General features: G+C 52.8%; 1 protein-coding gene across 2 annotated transcripts; it reads right to left on the reverse strand.

Moving 5' to 3' along the window:
* Window positions 1-719: 719 nt before the first annotated feature.
* On the reverse strand, window positions 720-23,882 carry FSD2 (fibronectin type III and SPRY domain containing 2). 2 transcript variants are annotated; one of them, XM_047086651.1, is made up of 12 exons: window positions 23,256-23,882; window positions 23,027-23,122; window positions 21,013-21,243; window positions 19,774-19,796; window positions 18,673-18,794; window positions 15,691-15,846; window positions 13,265-13,399; window positions 12,400-12,550; window positions 10,295-10,428; window positions 7,516-7,648; window positions 2,995-3,171; window positions 720-1,008 (listed from the first exon to the last, which is right to left on the reverse strand). In XM_047086651.1, exons 1-12 carry the CDS (start codon window positions 23,865-23,867, stop codon window positions 756-758), a joined length of 2,223 nt encoding a protein of 740 aa, XP_046942607.1. In that variant the 5' UTR covers window positions 23,868-23,882; the 3' UTR covers window positions 720-755. The 2 variants fall into 2 exon arrangements, with proteins under 2 accessions (XP_046942607.1, XP_046942606.1); XM_047086650.1 differs by lacking the exon at window positions 13,265-13,399 and having other exon boundaries at window positions 23,256-23,867.
* Window positions 23,883-24,088: the final 206 nt, after the last annotated feature.

The following is a 24,088-nucleotide window of genomic DNA, read 5'->3' on the forward strand; positions in this document are numbered from 1 at the left end:
CCCTTCTGTTCCTTCAGACTGCCTCCCCTCCAGGTGTTCTCCATCTCCCTGCCGTACGTCCTTTGCTGTAGTTTGGAAAGAGCCCCACCATCCCTCGCACGGAGAGCCCGACAACGGTGGTTGGATGAGGAAGATACTAATTTATTCAATATTTGGTGTGTACCGTTTGTTACACGTTAGTCCTTAGGGACCGAATGATGAACAGGACAGACACCGTCCCTGCCTTCATGGAAGGGCGCACGGTAGAGGTCATTTCAAAGTTTGAGTGGGGTAAGTTCTGTGAACGAGGGGAACAGGTGTGACAGCGTGCTCAGTGCCAGAAACCGCATCACAGTGCCATTAACTCCCGGGAAAACAGAAGGCGCGTGGCTTCCCTGGTTCTCTGTGGACAGCCTCTTGCCTTCTGGAGTCTGTTCCCGGCTGACTCGCGAGATGTCCCGGGTGTGCCGCGGCCACTAGTACTTATGTATCTCTTCCCTCCCTTGCCCCTGCCCCCACGCTCAGTAGGCCTTGGACTTTCAGATACTTTGCATATAAACAAACAGACCGATACAGTTTGACCACCTGAAAGGCCTGGAGTTCATTTTGTCTGAGCCCTCGTTTTACAGCCGCGCCTGGTAATGACTAACCTAACATCTTACAGGCGGCAGTGCGCAGGGCTAGAAACCTGTGCTTGAACGCCAAGTTCAACCAGCTGAGGGGTGGCCGGCTGAGAGGGGTGGGTACAGAAGAGAGGGAGCTGGCATCAGAATGGTCTAGTAGAAAGTGACGTGCTTTGGCATTGAAATGCCATTATGTATCTTCAGACACCCAGGCTTTTCCAAAGAAAAACAGGGATGCACAAATTGGTGAAGCTGACAACTAAACGTGTACAGATGCTGAGAAATGTCCGCATTGAAAAATGACAATTTTGAATTTTCATAGTCTAGCAGAATGCCGATCTTCCTCGGGGAGACAGTTATTCTTATATCTGGAGTCGTCCCGTTGTGCAGGAACTCATACTTATGCCTAGAAATTAAATGTTGATAGGACACAGCTTCAGAAGTTCTGTAGATGGGCTATTTACAGAACATTTCGTATTAGTTTTCAAATAATGCTGTGATCGTGTTTTTTTTTTAATTAATTGACTACCAAAGTAACGGTTCATTTCCCAACATATCTATCTCTTTTCTAAAATTTGTCCTAAGAGACCTCTCTTTTTAAACACCGTTTGTTTTTGATCAATTTCTTCACCTAAGAGACTTACATACACTCTTACTGCATCAAAGTTTGTATAGAAATTGGTGTTTTAAAACTTGGGATTTTAAGGTTCAAATGTATAAAGCCTTCGTAATAAGGATGTTTGAACCGGGGAGCCCCACGATCTTTCATGTAATAAAATGTGCCTCTTGGTATAACCTGTGCACAGGTACTCAGGCATGATCCTTAGACCTTCCGACTCAGCAGGGCCAGCCAGGGCCGTCACCGCCCCCGCAGCCTAGCCCAGCACCCTCTCCCCGTGCTCTGTAGCCTGGGTGCTGGAACCCGAAGCAGCCACGGGAACTTCCTACCCCTGCTACCTACAGACGTCTGCAGAGCACGGTGCCAGCAAGCTGGGCCACACGCCTGGGAGGAGCACTTGGAATACGGTCTCGGTGTCAGAGAGAGCCAGCCTGGCTCCGGCCCTGCTCGCCTCATCTTCCCCTCAGCTCCTTTCCTTAGCTAAGCAGCCGCCAGAAGCCAGGAGCCAGGAAGGCCCTGCCCTCCACCTTCTTCCCACTACAGCACCAGACGAAAGCAAAAACTGCAAGTCAGCTAGGATACCTTCCGTATCCTGTCTGTCCTCTGTCTGTAACTCTGTCTGTCCTCTGTCTTTCCAAGGTGGGGCCACAGAAGCGGCCAGGCCTAGTGCCTGGCTTTTTGCCCATCCTTTTTCACGCTGTCTCATGTTTCCATCCTCTTCTGTCTTCTGACCTCCCAACCCTCCCACTGTACACAGACTCCCCTTCCTTTATCCTCCCCGTTCTCTGCCCTTCGTTCTTACCTCTCTAGGAGAGGATACTTTGATTTTTAGCCTTATTACACTTCGGGCAGAATCTCCAAATAAACTATTCGGCTCAGTGCCTACTATTTCCTGTGTTTCTCAGACTGGGTCTGAGGATTAGTAGAGTCCATTCTAGTCCAAGTACCTTACAGGGGGCGTCTTCCCACGTATGCGGGGGCATGACGGGTAGTGTTTAACCACGATGGAGGTTCACCGGCAGAGAACGCAGGATCAAACATGCATAAGATACAGCAAGCCAAAAAGGGTCAGAGGCCCCGTGGTACAAGAGATGCTGGGGAGACGGTGTGAATTTTTGTAATTTTTGAGGTGAAGGGAGGTTGTAACAGTGGCTTCCCAAGTCTGAATATGTCCACGGGACTGCACCTCATCAGGTTTTCCCAGCTTTCTAGAACTGATCCACGCGTAGAGGACAGAGCGCTTGGCAGCAGAAGCAAAACAGAATGAGCCATGACTACTAAGCCACTGCCTACTTGCAAAGATGGAATTGGGGCTTCAGATCAAACTGTAACCATTTAATAACACACGTTGAGCGTGAATGAAAGCCAATCACTTAGTGCTTAAGAATGCTGTCTCTGGAGACAGACTGCCTGGATTGGATTCCAAGCTCCAAAAATCCACGTCGGACGGATTATCCGACTGCTGGGAGGCATAGCTGATTTTTAAAACGGGTGATATAATTGTGAGAAGTAAACAGGACAGGACATGGGAGCAGCGCTTGGCACGGAATAAGCTCTCCGTGAATTGTAGCTATTTCTGTCTGAAAGAAAAGCACCCAAAGCTGCTCTTTTCTCGTCTCGTTTGGACTTTAGGGGAAAGGGCTGGAAAAGAGCCCTGAGGTATCTTAGAATATTTTATGAAACCTACTCTAGGCCTTCATTATTGCTAGTGAAACCTCGTGCTCTCTTCTTTCAAGGCCAATTTTAGTATCAGGCATCCAGATTCTACTTTACCGTGATGATGCAAGTCTGTGCCTCATGCACCAAGACAGGCAGTTTGCTCCCAGGTCCTCTTGTTTAGGGACATCTTCAAAGGCCACACCCACTGTGTAGTGGGACCTCTCGTCCACCTCCACCTCCCAGTAATGGCGCCCTCGGATTGGAATGAGATTCCCCATGACGGCAACACACCTGGGTTCAGAAAGTGGAAGCGTGCGTCACCGGGGGCGACCCGAGCCTGGCCGTGCGGGGGGGGGGGGGGGGGGGACGGGAACAGCCGTGGGGGTCGGCCCAACGGTGTTCCGAACACCTCCTTTGAGAAGCGGCTCGCCCTCGGCTCACCTGACAGATGCCGAAGTTTGTGGGAGGGTTCTTACCCTGCCGGTAATGGGAGCGAGTTACAAAAGGCTCTATTGACATTTGTAAATGATTGGGCTCTTTTTTTTTTTTTTGGTAACAAAAATAAAGATTTGGTTCACTTGCTCATAAAAAAAGAAAGGGACTCCGGGTGCCTGGGTGACTCAGTGGGTGGAGCATCTGACTTCGGCTCAGGTCATGATCTCGCGGTTTGTGGGTTCAAGCCCCGCGTCAGGCTCTGTGCTGACAGCTCGGAGCCTGGAGCCTGCTTCGGATCTGTGTCTCCCCCCACCCTCTCTCTACCCCTCCCCTGCTCACGCTCTGTCTGTCTTTCAAAAATAAACATTAAAACAAACAAAAGGGACTGAAACTTCACAGAAACTCAGCACAGTCAAGGGAGCCGTGTACTTGAAGTTCAGGAACCGGCCAGCGCTGCTGATACTACACTAGCATGGGGGGCTTTGAGGTGACGCCTATCTGCAGGGTGGCTACAGGCAGAAGACGAGGATCTGGATCTCAGAAGCAAACCTGAGAACAGCAAATAGCAAATCCCTCACCAATGATCAAAATCGACCTCCAAGAAGCCACTGGAAACAAATACACTCTCAAAGGTCACAGTTGTGTTTTGTTTTACAACAATACAGCATTCTTCAGAGGAAGGTTCTCGTGGGAAACCAGACCACATCAGTATCTCCGAAACGAACAGTCCACCTCCTGCAGGAAACTTCTGCATTAGCCAAACTGAGTGCCCACCCCCCGCCAAGCCCCGGGGCAGATTTGTTTAGCTGTTATTAACACGAGATCTCTACTCTCAAACCCCAAGTTCTAGAGGCCAAGCAAAGCTCTGGGAAGGAGACTGCGCAGAAAATACGCCTCTTTTGTAAAACGAAGCCGTCTCTACTCTCAGCTCGGACCCACATCTCCACCCACCTGCTGTCTCTCATTCGGAATGTCCCCAACGGAACTTACCACATTCCTACCCTTCCCACCGCCGACCAAACTTTGTGTTTTGCCTGTGGTGGGAAGGAGTACTTACTCCCCGTGTTTTCTCCATTTTGGTTAATAGATTCATGATCTACCCAGTAACCCAAGGCAGAAAACAGTAACCCAAGGATAATGTAGTGGTTACACGCTCAGCTTCTAGCTTAAATCTGACTTCGGCCCTTAACAGCAGTGTGCCTTTGGGCAAATTACTTTACTTCTCTGTGCCTCAATGGTCTCATCTGTCAAATTGGACTGATAATGATATGGATGTCACAGGCTGTCGTGATGATTCAATGAGCTAATCCATGTCAAACACTTGGAAGATGTCTAGCACTTGGTAAACACGCCATAAATTACAGTCCCTGACCCGTCCCTCCCCTGCTCGCCCCTTAACCAGTCGGCCTGTCTCCTTGTTAGTTTTGTGTGTTGCTGATTTACTCAAGGCGTCCACAGCCTCCTCTCTGGTCTCCTGGCTCCCCACCTGCCTCTCCCCCTCCTCCCCAGCTCACACTTGACCCTCCAGTGTGATCCTTCTGAATGTAAATCTGATCGGGTCACCTCCCCTACTTGAATCCTCCAAAAATTCCCACCCCTCCAAGGATAAGATCCAAACTTGTTTTGCCCTAGAACTTTTCCATCTTTCCTGCCTCGTCTTCCCCTTCTTCCCATTATGGACCCTACACCACAGACAGGCTAACCGATAGCAGTTCTCCAAACACGTGGTCTCCCTGGCTTCCGCCGTTTGTACACGTATGAGGCACTTAATCTGCCTGGTCGGCCTGGAGAACTCCCTTTTATCCTTCAAGCCCTTGCTTCCCCAGGAAGCCTTCTTCCTGGGGGCTCCTACGATGCCTTGGCCATACTGCTACCGAATCTTTCACAGGTGTGTTTTTGACACATGCATCTCCCCCACTTGCCTGGTCTGAGTCAGGTGGGCAGGGACGCTGTCTTCCTCTCTTTACCTCCAGGGCACAGTATGGTCCTCACGGGACAATGGATATACTGGTGACAGGATATTGAAATGGGACTAACTTGGCTGGACCCCAAAGAGCCAAGAACAGAACAACAGGTGGTGAGTTCTCCCACATTTCCAGGTGACGTGCTGGACCACCTCTGCGGGACCAAAAACTCATTTTGTAACTTTTAGTGCAACACCAAGCGGCCGAGGCTGAAGACGCTCGAGGCTGCGTCTGCCCAGAGAGCGTCCACACGCACGGTGAGGTAGCAGTGGCCTGGTCAGAGGTGTGTGCCTTCAGAGGACCGGGTGTGAACGGAACCCACTGCAGGAAAGCTGCCTCTGCGTTGTTTGTGGGGGGATCCTGTCCAAGAGAGCTGCCTGTGAGGGCCCAGGAGGGCTCGGCGGAAAGAGCGAGAACCATAGCACTGGGTGCGGAGGTGGACGGGTTGTGAGGCGCTCACCTGGGAACTGCCGGGGAGAGAGAGTCAGCTTCCCACCTCACACTGGCACCAGTCAGGTACCCCCAGGCTAAAAACAGGACAACAGGCCCCCAAATGGAGCCTGTCACGCTAAGCCCCATATCTCCAAACCGAGACACCTCCGTTACAGTTCGACTCTCCCAGAAATGGGATCTTAAACCAACCAGGAATCGCCTGACGAGCACCAGTGAGGTGATGTGCCTCGCAGACCCTGCTGTCCCCTGCAGGAAAGGAACCTCGCCACAATCGCGTGCTTCCTTGCCTACTGTAACTTGGCCCATAAGCGTCTTTCATCTTGTACAGCTCCTGAGGGCTCCCGTCTACCTGTTAGACTGGATGATGCCCGGCTCATAACTCCTGGAATAAAGCCATAAGATCTTTAAACTCTACTCAGTTGAATTTTTTTTTTTTTTTTAAACACAGGTAAGGCCTTTATCTCTCCATGTCCCTCTCCATGCCCTGCAACCCTGGGTAGAATGGGCAGAGGTGGGAAAGGATCAAGTTGCTTTCCACTGTACCCTGCGCACTTGGGCTACTGCATGCTAACACTTACATATAGTAGGTGCTACACACACACACACACACACACACACACACACACAGTAAAAAGGCCGGCAGGGAGCCAATGTCAGAGGGAGAGCCAGCTCTGGGATAGTCTCGGACCCCGGCAGGGAGGCTGATGCAGTTTCTTTCTTCTCTTCCTTTCTTTCAGCTTTTTTTTTTTTTTAATGCTTATTTTTGAGAGAGAGCGAGCGAGTTTGAGCAAGGGAGGGGCAGAGAGAGAGAGGGACACAGAATCCGAAGCAGGCTGCAGGCTCTGAGCTGTTAGCACAGAGCCCGATGCGGGGCTCAAACCCACGAACCGTGAGATCATGACCCGAGTTGAAGTCAGATGTTTAACAGACTGAGCCACCCAGGCGCCCCTGGATGAAGTTTCTATCCATGGCCCTTGCAGCCCCGTTGGAGAGCCCCTTTTTCTCCTTAGAAGATCCTTCTGACTCGAAAACCAACCGACCGAGAACTCTTCTTGTCCTGACCAGACCAGGAAGCTGAGAGCCACCTGTAATCCCGGAAATGGAATGCGCTCTTGGAGTTAACCTATCTGTGTTCTTTTTCTCCCATTGCTTTGACTTTTCTAGTTCAGCAGTGTATATCTGAGCCTTATTTTAAGTCTTTAAGTCTTTGGAAAGAAGTGAGGCACAAATAAATCGTTTCAATGTGGATTGAGCACCAAGGTCTGGAAATAGCTACATTTCTAGACAGATGGCGCACACGCCTTTGCGGGGGCCACCCCTCCCTCAGGTCATGCACTAGCACCACCCCCCACCGACTCCGCACAGGCTAACCCCACCGGTTTTCATCAGGGGTTTTTAAACAGGGCTTCACCGTGTAGGAGAGGAGCGCCGGGCCAAGCACTGGGAGACCTACAGCCTTGTTTCCGTTCTGCCGACGCCTGTCAGTGTGCCCCTCATCGTGGCTTCAGGGGCTGACTCCTCCAGCGGCGGGGGACCCGACTTCAGAAGCCACAACAGGTATCTTCCGTCCACACCAGCCAGACTCTTCCCCCGACTCCAGCTCCCCAGCCTCCCCTCGGCCCCCACCGCCTCCTCTCCCCACGCCCCCCCCCCCCACCCCAGCCTCTCATCCATTTCTGGGACCTCTTCAAGGCAACGTCTGTCATAACCCACTTTTTATCTGAGCAACAACGTGTCTTAGAGGGGGTCCGCGGAATGTTCTAGCGAGTGGCTGCCCAAGTACCTGGTAAACCGGGTGTTGCCAGGGAGCGGCTCCTTTGCTGGGGTTTTCCTTTCGCTCCGCACGACCGTAAACCCATCTTCAGAAATGGTCAGCCCGGGATGGCAGGTGTGCTGGTTCAGGTGGAAGAAGCTGCCTGTGCGGACAGAACACACGAGGAGCCCCGCCAGTCCCCCTGCCTTCTCCACCCCGGCGCCAGCCGGAAGCCCGGGGCCTCGCAAAGTCCTACCCCTCCTGCCACTAATGATGGTGGCAGCGAGCATGCACTGGGAGCCACTGTCCCTCGCCCCCAGCTAGCGGTTTGCAAGTCTTCCCTCGTTCAAGCCTCGCAATTACCCTCAGAAACGCGTTCTTATTTCCATCTGGAGAGGAGAAAACTGACGCACCAGGTGGTTAAAAAAAAAATCACCTGGCAAGGCACCTGGGTGGTGCAGTCCTGATCTCGGCTCAGGTAATGAACCCACGGTTCATGAGTTCGAGCCCTGCATCGGGCTCTGTGCTGACGGCAAAGAGCCTGTATGGGATACTGTGACTCCCTCCCTCTGCCCCTCCTACTCTCTCTCTCTCTCAAAATAAATAAATGTGGGGCACCTGGGTGGCTCAGTCGGTTAAGCGTCCGACTTCAGCTCAGGTCATGATCTCACGGTCTGTGAGTTCGAGCCCCGCATCGGGCTTTGTGCTGACAGCTCAGAGCCTGGAGCCTGTTTCAGATTCTGTGTCTTCCTCTCTCTCTGCCCCTCCCCTGTTCATGCTCTGTCTCTCTCTGTCTCAAAAATAAATAAATGTTAAAAAAAAATAAAAAAAAATAAATAAACGAACTTAAAAAAAATCAACTGGCAATGACAGAACTAACATTTGAACCCCCAAAACTCTCTGATTCCACAGGCTTTGCTCTTAGCTGGGAGGCTATAAGTGCCTGCACACAGACAAGAATTTCTAACCCACCTGCCAAGGGAAATAGTTATTGAGATTCTTAAGGACCAATCTGACAAAGGGAAGTGGAATTCAACATTTCAATGAGGGCAGTGGGGCGGGGGAGAGGGAAGGATGTTGCAGCCATCCCCAAATCATTTAAAATAAATCTCATCCAACAGTGGTACAGAATAGATTGAATACAAAGTTATTCAGTAAAAAAAAAAAAAAAAAAAAAAAAAAATTAGTAAAAAAATCCATTAATTAAGAACATAATAACTCATTCTCATTACTGTGTCCTAGCCAAGTGCTTTTTTCTCGAGTTCCTATTCTGTCACTTATCTTGTCTCACACCTGGGTTCAAGCTTCGCCATCAAGCTGTTCACAATTATTGTCACAGTTTGATGCTGCCAGAAATTTCATTCGCTGTCTGCGCTGACTGGCAAGGGGGCAGGCAGGTTCCCACCACCTAACTGATGCAACACGTGGGCCCTCGCCAGTTCCCACCGAGGATCATTTTTGAAAATATAATGATTTTTGCTGATTTGTGTTCATTTAAGTATTTCATATATACACTCTTTTCTTCCATTTGATTTATTTTGGAGGGAGAGAGAACGAGCATGCAAGGGGGGAGAGTGGCAGAGGGGGAGAGAGAGAGAGAGAGACCCAAGCAGGTTCCGTGCTCCGTGCACAGCCCGACGCGGGACTCCATCCTGAGCCGAAACCAAGAGTCAGACAGACTCCACCAACTGAGCCACCCAGGCGCCCCTTCATAAATACACTCTTCAAAAAATTATATGAACAAACTAATTCCGAGATGACTGAATAATCAAGAGCTGGCTGTACCTTTAGCTCTGTTTTTTTTTGTTGTTGTTGTTGGTTTTTGACTGAAACTGCCGGAATTTAACATTTCAAAACACCAGGTGAGCACAGAAAATGAGGAGTGCCAGCCAACTAAAGGCAGGCCCTGGCTCAATATGAAAGAAAAAGCTGAGTCCTAATCCCAGCACTAGCCCCCACCCTCTGGGACCTGTGGTGGCCACCCAACCTGTCTTTCCCATCTGTGTGGACGGAACACGGTGGGAATTAATCACACACCTCTGCTCCTGGCATTGGAAACGAGGACAAAGTGACACAGTGTCCCTCAGTAAACGACCCCACTTAAGAATACGTTGTCCCCAGAGCCTGGGCTCAGACTCCCTGCCTCTGTGTCCTACCTGCCCTCCACCCGTCAGCCGGCCTGAGCTGGACTGGCTGTGAGGTGGGGGCGGGGTCACCGGCCCCGGTGTGCTGTGACAAAGCGCGCACCCACAGCGAAGCAGTGCCAGGAAAGTGGGTGCATGCAAAGCTTCCGGTGACGTCTCTGCTCATGCAGGGTCTGGACAGGATGCGTGACCGTTGTACGGATGACGGCGAGGGACAAGGGAAAGGGGCCGGACCTAGGGATGCGGGCGCCCGCCAGGGCCAGACCGGGCCTGTGGGTGGGAGACGCTTGGGCTGATAGCAGAAACGGGGATGAGCAAAGCCAACAACCCCTCCTGGGAATTTCATAAAGACATCATCCCGAGGGTGGCGTGCAGCCTGTGTGAGCCACGAGGCGTCTGGGCCACCCAGGTCCAGGGCGACAAGCCTCTGGTCTGCCTGAGGGAGCGGAGAAAAACCCTAAGTTCTGATTCTCGCTCTGCCGCCAGACTGCTATCTGGCTTGGGCCTTCAGTCCCCCTGTCTGTAAAATGGGACCACAGGGCCCCGATCTCCCCTGAGCCCCTCCCCGGCCTGACTTGGCCCATTTTCCAGAGAAGTCATGCAGTGCTGGTCTGCCGCAGAGTGGCTCCCTGAGGTCTCGGGGAGCGTGTGGCCCGGGCACACACCTGTGGTGCAGACGGTCACGGGGTCGCTCCTTGCACTGGGGCCCCCCACGCTGAGGGCTCGCACGTAGATGGTATAGCGCTGCCTGGGCTGCAGCTGCACCAAGGCCTCGCGGGTCGGGATGCCCACGACCGACCTGGGCAAAGAAACGGAGCCACAGTCACGAGGGGTGGGGCCGGGCAGCCAGGCCCCGGCACCGGGCCTCCCTTCCAGAGCTGGGATGTTAAACTCACCCTCGCACCCCCAGCCTCTCACCCACAGCGGCACGGCCGGTGGGTTTCCTCCCGCAGGCCCACTTTCCTCGTTCCCTCGTTACTCCTCGTGTCTGTGGCCCTCCGGCCTCGGGGCTCCCCACCCTGGTGTCCCCGGCACCCGGCACCATGCTCGGCGTCTGTCTCCCGCTCTGCCCCCAGCTGTCTGACGGTTGAGAACCTCTCCGAGGGCAGCGGCTGAGTACCGCCTGCCTCAGCCCAGCGCTGAGCCCGCAGCAGGTACCTCGGCCTGTGTTTATGAACAGACATCTCTAGAAGAGCTGGAAGGGCAGCGCAGAAGCCCACTGGGAACCTAATTTATTGAAATTCTACCACACGCGAGTACAAGCCTGTAATTGCCACTGTCTGTTCCTGCAACTGCTAAAGCCCTTTCAGTCCAGGGGAAGGGAGAAGCTTTTGGGGTGACGCCCGTTTACGGATGCAACACCCCCATTACACGAGCCTGGGTGTCCAGGTGATCCCGAAGGCTGCAGCTCCAGGCCAGAGGGGCGCTTTTCACGCATCCGTCCAATGAACATTAACCAAGCCCCTTAGGTTCCAGACACTGGAGAGGGAGACTCTGGGGAGAACTAAATGTAGTCTCTGCCCTCATAGATCTCATGGTCCAGATGGGTAGAGAGGCACCCCGCAGAGTGGATGATGCCGGAGACGTGAGTTTGGAGCTGAGCTCTCAAGAATGACTTGCAAGTAACCGGATGAAGCAGGGACAGGAGTCTCCTACACAGAAGCAGCCCGGGGCAGGAAGGAACACGGGAAGCAGGAGGAACTAAACCCGACCGGTGTGGCTGCAGCCAGACAGGGAGGGGAAGCCGGTGTGGCATGAGCTAGAGAAGCAGGAGAGGGGTACGGTCTGGGAAGGAATTTTCTCCTCTTCAAGATGATTAGATCTGGAGAGCAGGTGCTACCCCACGTCACTGACCAGCCTCCCGGTGACCCCCATCATTATGGTCCCAGGTGTCAGGCGCTCCTGAAGCATCAGCACAAAGCGCAAAGGAAATATGGATCATCGGGTGGCCAGAACCACTGGACTCCCCTGCCCCACTCCTGAGTGTCGTGGGAGTAAATAACCACGGTCGGCCCTGATGTGGCCGTGGACACGTGGATTCTACCTGGAACAGAGGGTGCGTGGGATAGACGGCCAGGCTCCAAGCCCAGCCCTGAGCACAGAGGAGTCTGTCCTCCCTGACAGGTGACGCCAAGCCCGCCTCCTCCATTTCTCCAGAACCAGGCGGGCGCCCTCTGTGCTCCGCCTCTGGGCAGCCCCTGGACGTGGGGGCTGCTCCCGGACTGCCTGGGTCTTGCCTCACTCCCGCCCCGGGGCCACGCCGCTGACCCACTGTCCTCAGAGCTCAGTCCTTCCTACCCATCCGGGTCTCATTTGAAAAGTTCACTCCATCCACGGAGGTCCCTACTTCCACCCCAGCCTCCTTCTTACATTTCTTTCTCCTTCACAGCACCTTGCATTTTATGTATTTGTTTGTCTTCTTGTTTTCTATTTGCCCTGCTCGACGGTCAGCTCCGTAGGGAAGGGAATTTGCCTGCCTAGTCTCCCAGAGCCCGGGCCCAGGTCCAGGCCCACAACACTTGTTGAATGAATGAGCGGTAAACCTTCGCTGGACTAGAAAAGCAAACCTGAGGTTTAAACCATTTACTCACGCCTCACGCACCTTCAGTGACCGTGTTCAAGAAACTTCTCATGAAAACCAAGCACCCGAAATTAAGGTTCCAAACACTGACCTTCTCTCCAGACCCCGTGCATTTCCTGCGCTGTGTCACTGTGTCAGGTGTCATGCGCCACCCCCCCCCCCCCGCCCCGCCCCATGACTATGACTTACTCAGTTACTCCCGAGGCTTCAGGACTTTCCGCCTGGGTCAGCTCCACCGTGTACGAGTCCACGGGATTCAGGTTCCCAGACTCCCAGCAGATCAGTGCAGCCTCTTCGCAGCTCCGTATCTCTTTGCTTTTTATAACGGGAGGGGAGGGGGCTAGGTGTGGGACAAAGGGGGGAAGGAATGACCATTCTGCTCCTATCCAGCCAGTCTGTCCAGAGCACAGCCAACCGAGCACGACCACTGTCTGCCCACAGAAGACATTCGGTGCCGTAAAAAGGAAACCAGGTGCAAGAGACTGAGTATTTGCATCCCTCCACCCCCAGAATTCGTGTGTTGAAGCCTGTTCCCCAAAGTGGCGGAAGGTGGGGTCTTTGGGAGATGAAGAGGAGGGCGTCTCTCGTCAAAGAGAACCCAAAGAGCCCTGGGCCTCTTTCTGTTGTGTGAGGACAGAGCCGAAACCAAGCCAGATGTCTACGGACCCGGAAGGCTTCACATCAGGCGCTGAATATGCTGGCAGCTTAAAAGGAGGCCCCTTTCAGCTTCCAGAACAGTGAGAGTTAAATTTCTGTCATTGATAAGCCACTGGGTCTATGGTGTTCTGTCATGGCCGCCCACACGGACTAAGACGCCGGGAACGCCTTTCAGACGTTCCTGGAGCAGAAGGCGGCTGAAGGGTTAAATGATGCTACGATCGTGAGCAGTAATTTTGGGCATTTTGAGACCAACTCTGAGCAAACGTCCCTTCCATCCTAGGAACACTGGTTTGGTGTACTAACAGAGAAAAACGGACAGCTACTCCTGCCCTTCCACATGAAATCAAGTGTCCTGCCACACCTCGAAAGCCGTGACTCCTGTGGCCCCCGTTACCTGTCATGTACATTGCACGCTCACTGGCGGGGCTGCGGCCGGCCCTGTTCTGAGCTGTGACCCAAAATTCATACTGGGTGTTTGGCACAAGATTTCTCACTGAGCAATATGTTTCTTTGACAGTCATTGTAAACTCTGAAAAACAAACAAACAAACAAAAAGACAAGAATTCAACCCTAAAAATAGGCCAAGTGGCTCCGAGTTAGTTGTGTCGAATCTCCCTGTAGTAGATCACAACACTGGCCATAAATTCCTCCCATCCCTGTATGCGTCCTCTGCGGTATGACTTACTACTCCTTCAAGAGGTTCATTTTTCCCGTCATTGACGGGCTGAGCCACGTGACTTGCTTCAGCCAATGAGACAGCAGCAAACATGATGCCAGCAGAGGCCTGGGAAATGCTAGTGCACAGGGGCTTGTCTTCTTGCTGCTGGGAACACCTTCCACTTTCATGTGAACAAGCCCGAGCCAGGGTCCTGGACAATGAGACCCAGTAGACAGAGGCCCCAGCCTTCCCTGCCGTATCCCCACATCTGTAAGTGAGGCCATCCCACACCATCCAGCTCTATGTAGCCAAGCTGGCCCGGACCAGAAGAATGTCCAGACAACTCACAGAATTATAAGAAATAATAAATGTTTGTCATTTTAAGCCAATAAGTCACGTATATGCGTGCAGAGTAGGGCAGGATAGGGTGTTGTTACCCAGCAACACCTAACTGATACACCTCTAAACCTCGTCAGACTCTTGAAAGGCAGTGATAACTCACTAACCCACCCTGTGATATCAGTTCCTTTATCACAAAGGGGTCCATTTAAAAGATCTTCATAGAGGGGCACCTGGGTGGCTCAGTTGGTTAGTCCAACTCTTGATTTTGGCTCCGGTCATGATCTCACAGTTCGTGAGTTCAAGCCCCAGGTCGGGCTCTGTACTAACAATTTGGAACCTGCTTCAGAATCTCTCTCTCCTTCTCTCCCTCTGCCCCTCCCCTGCTCATATTCTGTCTCTCAAAATAAATAAATAAACATTAAAAAAAATCTTCATAGAGTGTCATGACACAGCCCAAACGCAATGGCTTCTTCTGTGTGTCTGCAGAGAGTGCCAACAGGGCTGATTCATGACACGGACTGTGGTTAATCAGACCTGGCTTCTTGGACCCTGACCAACCTTTTACTTATTTTTTTATTTTCATAATTTTTTTTTTAATTTTGAGAGAGAGAGAGCAAGAGAGCACACAAGCAGGGAAGGGGGGTAGAGGGAGAGAGAGAATCCCAGGCAGGCTCCACGCTCAGTGCAGAGTCTGACACAGGTCTCGATCCCACAACCCTGGGATCATGACCTGAGCCGAAATCAGGAGCCGGACACTCAACCGACTGAGCCACCCGGGCACCCCCTTGACCTCCCTTTTACAATCTTCCTCCTTCCCCGTGGTGCCCCCTTTAGTCTTTGTTCAGATAACCCTCATCATCTGCTCACCTTGTTACAACCTCCCTCAGCATCACTTAAACTTACTCTGACTTTTCTCAAGCATTTCCCTTCCTTCTTGGTCCCTGCACAGAAAATCCGCCCTTACCTTCAGCACACAGACCCTCCCCCTGCCCAGGCTGGTGCAGCAGTGAGCTCCGTGCAGGGAGCATGCACACCTGCCTCCTGTCCTGCTCTGCCATCCATCACCCGCTGTGTCCCCATGGACAGCTCATTTCTCTCTGGGTCTCAGTCTCCTTCTGCATGAAGTGGAAATCCCCAAGGCCCTCTCTTCCCAACAGGCGAATGGCTTATCTATCATGTGGGGAGGGGGGAGGCAGCTGCCCCCAGCCCTGGCCCCACACCAGCCAGCTCCATTTCTCTGGGAAGGGGATGGGCCCAGAGCTGCCCACGCTGGAGGCTCGGGGACATTCCCAGGAGCTTGCTCGACTTGAGCATGTGGGTCTGATCAGCTGTAGCCCTTTCAGGCTGCAGAGGCCCCATCACCCCTCACGGCGGTCTGCAGGTTAACCCTCCCGTTTCTCCCGACACGAGGTTGCTCTGAGAAGGCCCAGCCTGCCCTCACGTGCCCAGCCCACGAGTATCCAGACAGCTCAGCCAGGCCTCCTCAAGGAGGGGCGTCCCCACCCTTCCTGCACACAGTGCCGCCAGGGACTCATCCCATGGACAACTCTGGCCTGAGGGCTATATCTACACTCCAGGCACCTTAGCCTGGCTTTGTGGCCCTCCCCAATGAGGCCCCATCTTGCCTCTCTGCCGTGCTCACTTGCCTGCATCCCATGTTCCAGGTAGTTCCCAGATCACGACAGCTCCAAGGAGCTGAATATGTAGATTCATCCCACCTCTGCCCTCCCGATTACTGGGAAAGCAATCGGAACTGCTCCCTGGCCTCTGAGGGCCCTTAGCCGTTCCAGAGCGTGCGTGTGATCTTGGCAGAGTCTCACCTGCTTGGTCCTTCCCAGGCGAGCCGTCCTGCACCGGCCGGTAGGACAGCAGATAGCTCTCCACCGTGTCGTCAGAGTACAAACTCCAGCACACGCGGACAGAGGAGCCCGTGGCCGAGTTGGGGGCCTGTGGGTTTATCACTGGAGCAGAAGGAGCTGGAACGAGGAGAAGGGAGAAAACCAAAACCGAGTGAGGAGCCTCCAGGAGAGGTGTGGGATGCAGCGGCCCCTGTTGTAGGACTCCTGGTCCCCCGAGGCATCCGTGGGCTTTGCCCAGACTGGACAAGGTCAGGAAGGCCACACCTCCTAATGGCCAGACTGCAGGTGACAACCAGCATGTCCATTCCTGCTTTGACAAACCCACGCAAGCTGGGGGAGGAGGGGTCAGTGATAGGGACTCGGGCTGGGGGGCGTGTGCAAGACCTGCTATAGGCTTGGGTCCTCTGACCCCTTCCATGCCTTCCGGAGAGATGAGGCAGCCGGGACCACAGCAGTGCCGCCCACAGGCCCCGGAGGGAACAAAGGAGAGAAGAAGCTTCACGGGGAAAGCTCGCTCTGCTTTCACTGGTGGAACCGTCCACCAACCATGTCTTCATTATAAGGGGAGAAGACTGGGTTGGGCCAAATGTGCTCTTGAGAACCATCTTGAGAATCCACCTACTGAGTTAATTCTTTTTTTTTTCAAGTTTTTTTAATGTTTATTTATTTTCGAGAGAGAGAGAGAGAGTGAGTGAGACAGAGTGTGAGTGGGGGAAGGGCAGACACACACACACACACACACACACACACACAGAATCCGAAGCAGGCTCCAGGCTCTGAGCTGTCAGCGCAGAGCCCAATGCAGGACTCAAACTCACGAACTGTGAGATCATGACCTGAGCCGAAGTCTGAGGCTTAACTGACTGAGCCACCCAGGCACCCCGAGTTAATTCCTTTATTCTCTGTAGGTTAATACTTCAGCCTCCCCAGACTCACACACAACCGAGAAACCCTCCTTGTCTCTCCTCTACGGACTCTTCTCCCGCGGCAGCGCCTGCCCGCAACCCAGACTTTACGGAACAACCTTGGCTTCCGATTTTGACATTGCTCCGTCCAGGTAAGAAAGAGCACAACTAAACTTGGAAGGTGTTTCCTAGCTGCAGCTCAGCCTTTCCTCTCTGGCCAGGACCTGGAAGGTCCTAACGGGACAAAGGAGAGGAGGAAGAGAAAGAACCTAATGACGAAATCCAGGATGTACAGAGGGTGCCCGTCTATACCCTCAAGGGACAGCCCCGTAGCAAGAAGGGTGGGAGCTGCGGTGAGAAGAGGGGTGGCCCTGGGCTTGGCAGCCCACCGGGAGGCTCCAGGTGATGGTCTGCACAAGACCTGGACCTGGGGTGGGGGGGGCGGTGAAGAGAAGTGTAAGCATCTCTCAAGCACTGACTTGGGTGATCATGCCTTTCCTTCCAAATACCTGGGCCTAGTTATCTGGGCAGCACCACCCCTTAGAAGGGGAAGGGTCATCCAATGGACATCGAAGTTCAGTGAGATCACTCTGTGAATCATGAGTCTAAGAGTGGCCTCCAAGGTTTCTAATTGAGGACATCCATTACAGTGTGGTTTCTAGTGGTGAAAAACCTAGAAACATCCCAGCAGCCAGTCCAGTTGAGAATCAAGTAAACAAACTAAGGTATATACCCATTAAAATGATGTTACAGAAGGATTTACAGTACAAGAAATATTAATCAAAATTTTGATTAAAAAGCAAGTTACAAAACAGAATAAATTCCCTATTTCAAAAAAATCTGTATAAAGGAAAAATCTAAAATGATACGTACAACATTTTTACAATGTGTTGATGAGGAAATGGTGAGCAGTCAACAAAAAAAAAGCTGAATTCCAGTATTATTCTTAGAAATAAGTAATCACAGTAGGGGCACCTGGGTGGCTCAGTCGGTTGAACATTGGGCTCTTGATTTCAGCTCAGGTCATGAGCTCACAGTTTGTGAGTTTGAGCCCAGCATCAGGCTCTGCACTGATAGTGTGGGGCCTCCTTGGGATTCTTTCTCTCCTTCTCTCTCTGCTCCTCCCCTGCTTGAGCGCGCGCTCTCTCTCTCTCCCTCAAAATAAATATATAAACTTAAAAAATTAATACATTTAAAAAAAATAAGCAATCACAAGAATATTTTTCAAGTTTATTAGTTTATTTTGAGAGAGAGAGAGTGAGCAGGGCAGGGGCAGAGAGAGAGGGAGAGAGGGAATCCCAAGCAGGCTCCGCACTGTCAGCACAGAGCCCAACACGGGGCTTGAACTCATGAACCACAAGATCACGCATGACCTGACCTGAAACCAAGTGACCTGGATGCTTAACTGACTGAGCCACTGAGGCGCCCCCACAATATTTTAAGAGCTACCTGTACCATGTGACGTGCTCTGCATGCATTGCCTCGTGCAATTCCCACCATATCCCCATGAGGCATTATGTGGACAAGGAAACCAAGACTCAGAGAAGTTAGGTAAGTTGTCCAGAGTCACACAGCTAGGAAGTGGAAGGGCTGGGATTCTTACCAGCTCCATAGGATCCCAAAGCTCATCTCTTAGCCACTGTGCTAAGTAAATAAGTACTCAGGCTACTTGCCAGGAGTAACTCAGGCAGGAGAACAGGGGTTTATGAATCTGGGCAGGCTATGAATAAAAAATGTTTCAAGGTTGCCCAGCGCCAGATGTTGGCTCCCTGGAAAGTGAGGGTGGGCACTTCCCCCCCGGCGGGAGGGGTCTCCACCTCTGTTCTCACCATTGCAAGCTATGAAGACATGAGATTAGAGAAAAAAAAAAAAAAAAAAAAAAGAAAGAAAGAAAGAAAAGAAAAGAAAAGAAAAGAAAAGAAAAGAAAAAACCTGTTTCTAAATATTTATGGGGTTTTTTTTAGCCATCAAAATTTCTAACTCAAAGCTCAGGGACCTGGAACTTTCTATGAAGTATGCACACAGGCGAAATATGCACCTGGGATGGTGTTAATGGAGCCCATTAGCTGCTCCACATCAGAGAAGTCCAAGGTCTGGTCTTCAAAGTCAGGCTGCGCAGAGATTTCCACGTCTGTTTCTGTATTCAAGAATTTTCCCAGTCTGTTGGTATAAAAAGCCATGCTCACAAGAATGAAGGGACGTGCTCCTTAGGGTGTGTGTCTACAGGGCTGGGTCACCGGTAATAAACGCGAAGGGCTTCTTTGCTGAAGTTTTATTTCTTTGACATGCTGCTGGCTGCTGGCTGCCATCTGCTTTGGTGACTGACCCAGGGGGTCCCCAGTGGGGATGGAGGAATTGGTTTGTGCCTTAGAGGGGAGGGGTAGGGGTGGGCCATTTGGGGGGCAAGTGCCTAACAGCTCCAGATCTCCACCCTCTGGAAGACCTCTCCGGTGCTGACCCGGAAGCTGCCATCCCCCCGCCGCCCCAGGCCCCGACACGCACAGACTCTGGGGTTTCTTCTCCATGGGGCCGAGCGTACTCAACCCGCTGACGGTAGACTGGGGCTATGAGTTTTCTTGCACCTGCTTCCTGGCAGTCTTAGGGTTTGTAGGTGGCAGGGGCGGACTCTGAAACCAGGTCTGTCTTTTGCCTCTTACCCCTTATGTCATCAAGCTTCAATGTTCACGTGGCTTTACAGACACTGTCTCGTTTAATTCCCGTAAAACTATCCCTGTCTGTAGATAAGGAAGGTGAGTCCTAGACTGGTTGGACTTGCCCAGGGTCATGGGGGTAACGGGATTTGAACTCCTGTCTGACTCTACAACGTGTGTGCTTTCTGCAGTACACAGTCTGGGTCCTGGCACAGCTCGGGGATGGGGGAGGCACTGGACCCTGGCTCCTCCTGGTGAAAGGAGGGGCTCACGGGGTGACCTGGCCACAGACTTGCTGGCTGGGCCGTCTGAGATTTGGTAGTAGCGGGTCCTAGTGACCATGGTCCCCCCGAAGCCAGCGCTGTTGGGTCGCGGGGGCAGACATGAAAACTGTAACTGGGAGCATCTTCCCAAGGGGAGCTGAGTCTATCTGTATCTAGAGGAGCAAGAGACGGGAAAGAAGATGTGCGTCAGAACGAAAGCATTACCTGTCAGCCATAGCCACAGCATCCTAAAAAGGAGGAGGGGAAGGAGAAAATACTCAGTTGACTTCGAAAATAAATTTATTTTTCAAACTATATAGTGATATAAGCACATTTTAAAACTTGGAAATTAGGGGGAAAAAAAGTAACAGCCATATCCCCCACTAACAAAACCACTCTCAGGCTGCCCGTGGGTCTCTTCCGGACGACTGCGTCCCCCCGGGGACGTTATGGAAGCACCCCCGCGTCACAAATGGTCTTTCGGCCCACCAGTTTGAAAGAGTGCAGAACCGTTCACGGAATGGAAGTTCCATCATTTACTTAACCATTCCTCTGTTGAGGGACATTCTGGTTGTTTCTAATTTTTCATCATCACAAATAACAGTGAGAAGAACATTCTCACACGTTATCACTTTCTCCACATTCGGGGTTATGTCTCTGGGATACAGCGATGTTGTGGGACCAGTGGTTCAAAAGGTCTGAGTATTGAAGGCTCTAATGGTGTCTGCACACTTGCTTTCCAGCTTGTCACGGGTCCCTTGCCCGAAGCACGGCAGGAAGGAAGCGCTGTTGGGCTTTGAGGGACCACTATGGGCGGGGTCAGTGTGGAAGCCATATTTGGCAACGGGGCAGCTCCAGAGGCTGAAGGCCCCTCCCTCACATCCTGGACACCACAACTGCGCCATATTCCTGTGGGACATTGTGAAGAAAGAGGACCTCAGCTCTGACTGAGATTGAAATTCCCACATCCCGGCAGCATGGGGCCTTGAGGTCAGATTTAATTGGATTTCAAGAAAATTAAGAAATGAATTTTTTTTTTTTGCATGTTTGACTTTACAAAGATTTAAAATTGGTGCCCTGGTAACTGGAGAGTTGGAGGTGCCTTTTTAGCCTGGATTGCCTCCTCCGCAGGGCTCTAAGAGGCCATCTGAGGTGACCAGAAAACTCTCAGAGCGCTGATGTTGCTCAGCTCCCTGGCGAGGGGACAGGTCTCTGGGACAGAGGAACGAAGGCTGGTGTTGTCTGAGTAATGGTGGAGGGAAGGGGTCAGCCGTGCGTGAGTCTGCTCGGCCACTCATGGCGGAGCGCACAGAGACACGGGTGACCACCTCATCCGGGAACAAAATGGATGTTGATCCACAGAGGTCAACTGCAACACCTCCGACAGAGAGGGGACAATCTAACCTACCCCCGCCATACTGTCACTTCGGGTCATGATCTCATTTCACCTCATGACTGACTGACCTTTATGAAGTCGACCTTCTCTTCGTGACACATCTCCTCTATGGTTTCCATGAGTTCCTTACAGGTATCCAGGTTTTCCCCACAGCTGACCAGTTGTCCATACAAGGCTTCCAACTTCGCTTTCTTTTTCTCTCCGAGAGCTTGTATTTTTTCTTCATATTTTTGAGCAAGTGTTTCCAAAATCTCATTGAAATGTGACTCAAAATTTTGTTCCTGTCTTCCAAAGTTCTCCTGCAAGACGGTTGACCTCAGCCGTTATTTTAGCGAATGTGGTGTGTCGACTACAGAGTCATTTGAGGCATGAAAATATACCTACCCAGAGATGTTTTAGTCACCCCACCCTTTTCTTATCATCGCTTGCCAGGATGCTGGGGTGGGTACAGCGGGAGCTGGGACCAGGGGTCTATGGCTAGAGCCCCTGGGATAATCTTTTTTTTTTTTTTTTTTTAAAGTGGGCTTCACACCCAGCCATGGAGCCCAACGCAGAGCCCAACACAGGGCTTTGAACTCACAACCCTGAGATCAAGACCTGAGCTGAGATCAAGAGTCAGATGCTTAACCAACTGAGCCACCCAGGCACCCGAGCCCCTGGGATAACCTTAACGAGAAGCACTGCCTTCACTCCTGGCAACACTTTGCAATCCTCCCTCCCCTCCCCCCACCCCGTCCCCAACCCCACGCCACCTCCGTCGTGGCCACCTCCCAGGAAGATGGTCAGAGATGAGTCAACCTGCCACCGTATCCCTGGACTGCAGACATCCACGGAAATGTCTGTCCTGGGCAAGCCCTACCTAGCCTTCCCTCCTGAGCCCCCAGCATCTCACGACACTCACCTCCACCTCCTGATGCCTGCATCCTACAAACGCCAGGATCACACAGATCCTCACATCAACTAAGAGAAAGGTGAAGGGGGAAGGGGAGGGGGGAGGGGAGTGGGGGCCGTGGCCAGATGGTCCCGCCTAATAGATGAGAAAACGTAGGAAGGCAGAGGGAGACATGCGACAGTACTTAATCCAGGGGCACAGGGGATGAATAATGTTAATTAAATCCTGTCGACTACTGGTCCTCTTAGATTCGAAGCCTGGGAAAGCTTCGTGGGTTGTGACTGATGTCACCCTCTCCAGGTAACGGAGACATTTCCAAAGCAGAGGCTCTCTCGATGACTCAGGGAGTATTTGCTGAACATCTTCTACGTGTCCAAGACTTGCTCAGAATGGCAGCAGAGAAGGAAAAGCAGTGGGGGACTCCCCAGTGCTGGTGTAAAAGGGAAAATCAGAGTCCTCACCGAGGGTGAGGGTACTTTGACCTGAGATGAGCGGGCAGAGAGAGCGTAAAGAGTTTTGTCCGGGTGGCTGTACCTCTGTCCCTCGTTCCGTCCCTGTGCCCTGCAGATGGGATTAGTGCAAAGTCCTCCCTCGTAAGACTGGGGATGAAGAAGTTCCAGCTTCCCGGGACAGGGGCCTGGGGCTTAGCTAATTCATACGAGGTGTTCCCGGAGATACAGTCCGAGGCTGTATTAATAGAGGTAGAGCACCCACAGGCAGAGAAGGCAGGTGCAAAGTCCTGGTCCTTAGCCTCATCTGGACGGGGAGGCTGAGTGCAGGCATCACAGCAGTGTACGACATGCTACTCGGTACACCCAGGGGACTGTGACGGGTTTGGTGACAGGCACAGAAGCGTATTAATCTTACGAGAAACATAACAGCTGGGGAAAATAATCAGGAAGGGCGGGTGTCTTGCAATGCCTCGTCAAGGCTGGGCCACGCGGGAGCCCCACCCTCGCAGCAGGACTGAGGATAGAAAGACAGAGGAGACCCTGCCTCCCCAGGAGAGCTCCCGGTTCAGCGGGGGATGAGGACAGGTAGTTTCCACCAGGTAGATGCCCAAGGTCCCCTGGGAGGGCAGGGGAAAGGGCGAGAAGCGGGCAGTTCTCTAACCCACACCAGTCACAGCTGCTGACCCAGCCGTGGCGGAAGCCACGTGTGTCTGAGGGCGTCACGGCGCCTGCTCTTACCTCCACGGTGATGAAAACCTCCTCCAAGTGATTTGCAAAATTCTCCATCTCGATAATCTGCTTTTCCAGTTTGAACATGTTTTTGTGAATTTCGTCCTAGCAAACAGAGGATCCCAAGGAGACATTAATGCTCTTTGCTCTCTTCCGTAGGAGGCGCTTTAAATTCATTCCCCGCCCGCCTACTTGAGACACAAACGCACTGTCAGGGGAACTAAGGAGTCCCGTTTACCTTGGCGCTTTCCAGGGCCTTGCTGAGGGGGGTCACCTCATGCTCTCCGTGCGCATCCGAAACCTCGCACGCCCTTACTGGGGCTTTGCAAGTGACACAGAAGACCAGGGCGGCTTCGTCCTCGTCCTCCTCCTCGGGGATGACGTAGCACTCGTACTCCTCGCTGGCCCGGCCGTGCGCGTACCTGTAGGCTTCCCGCAGGTCCCGGCCGGCCGCGCCCCAGCCCAAGCAGCCCGGGTCCTCGGCCTCGGCGCCCAGCCGCCAGTCCCTCTGCGCCCCCGCCGAGGACAGGTGCAGCCGGGGTTCCGAGACCTCCACGCGCGGCGCGCTTCCATCCACGAGCTCCGCGCCCCACTCGCCACCACCTCCAAGCGCGTACAAATCCACAAGCTCCTGCACCTCCTCCTCCAGGTCGCTCTGGGCCTTACCTGGGGCCGCCCCCCCGGGCTCGCTGGTCATTTCGGCGGGCACTTGTCTTCCCGTCCGCGTGTGTTCTTCTGGGAAGGGCCGCAGCCGGCCTTCGGAGTCATACAGATCCGTGGGACAGAAGTGGAAGTCCCTGGGAGCCGGGGACCTGTGCACCTCGGGCGCCCCCCCGGCCTCCCCGTCCATCGCGCCTCTGCACCCACAGAGTTCCTCGCGCGCGCGCCTCCTAGTGGGTGTCCTGGGTCCTAGAACACAGAAAGAGGAGGAAACCCTGTTTCTGAGAAGGCCATCCCAGCAATTGGTCACTAGATTGGGCTCGACTCATTCACAATTAAAAAAAAAAAAAAAATCATCTGAGCAGCTCAGCCGTGGTTTTACTTTGAACCATCTGCAAAGAGAGGTTTGCT

The sequence above is a fragment of the Lynx rufus genome, unplaced genomic scaffold, assembly GCF_022079265.1.
Source record: "Lynx rufus isolate CCGP_SWC_20201006 ecotype Redwood Valley unplaced genomic scaffold, mLynRuf1.p SCAF_21, whole genome shotgun sequence".
In the NCBI taxonomy this organism is placed as follows: Eukaryota; Metazoa; Chordata; class Mammalia; order Carnivora; family Felidae; genus Lynx; species Lynx rufus.

What these genes read in the sequence shown, in the direction of transcription:
- FSD2 (XM_047086651.1), bottom strand. Translation starts at nt 23,867, where the DNA reads ATGGACGGGGAGGCCGGGGGGGCGCCCGAGGTGCACAGGTCCCCGGCT. An exon ending in AGGTTTTCATCACCGTGGAG is followed by an intron (nt 21,244 to 23,026) that starts GTAAGAGCAGGC and finishes ACCGTCTTGCAG; the next exon opens with GAGAACTTTGGAAGACAGGA. An exon ending in GCCTGGGAAGGACCAAGCAG is followed by an intron (nt 13,400 to 15,690) that starts GTGAGACTCTGC and finishes TTTGTTTTTCAG; the next exon opens with AGTTTACAATGACTGTCAAA.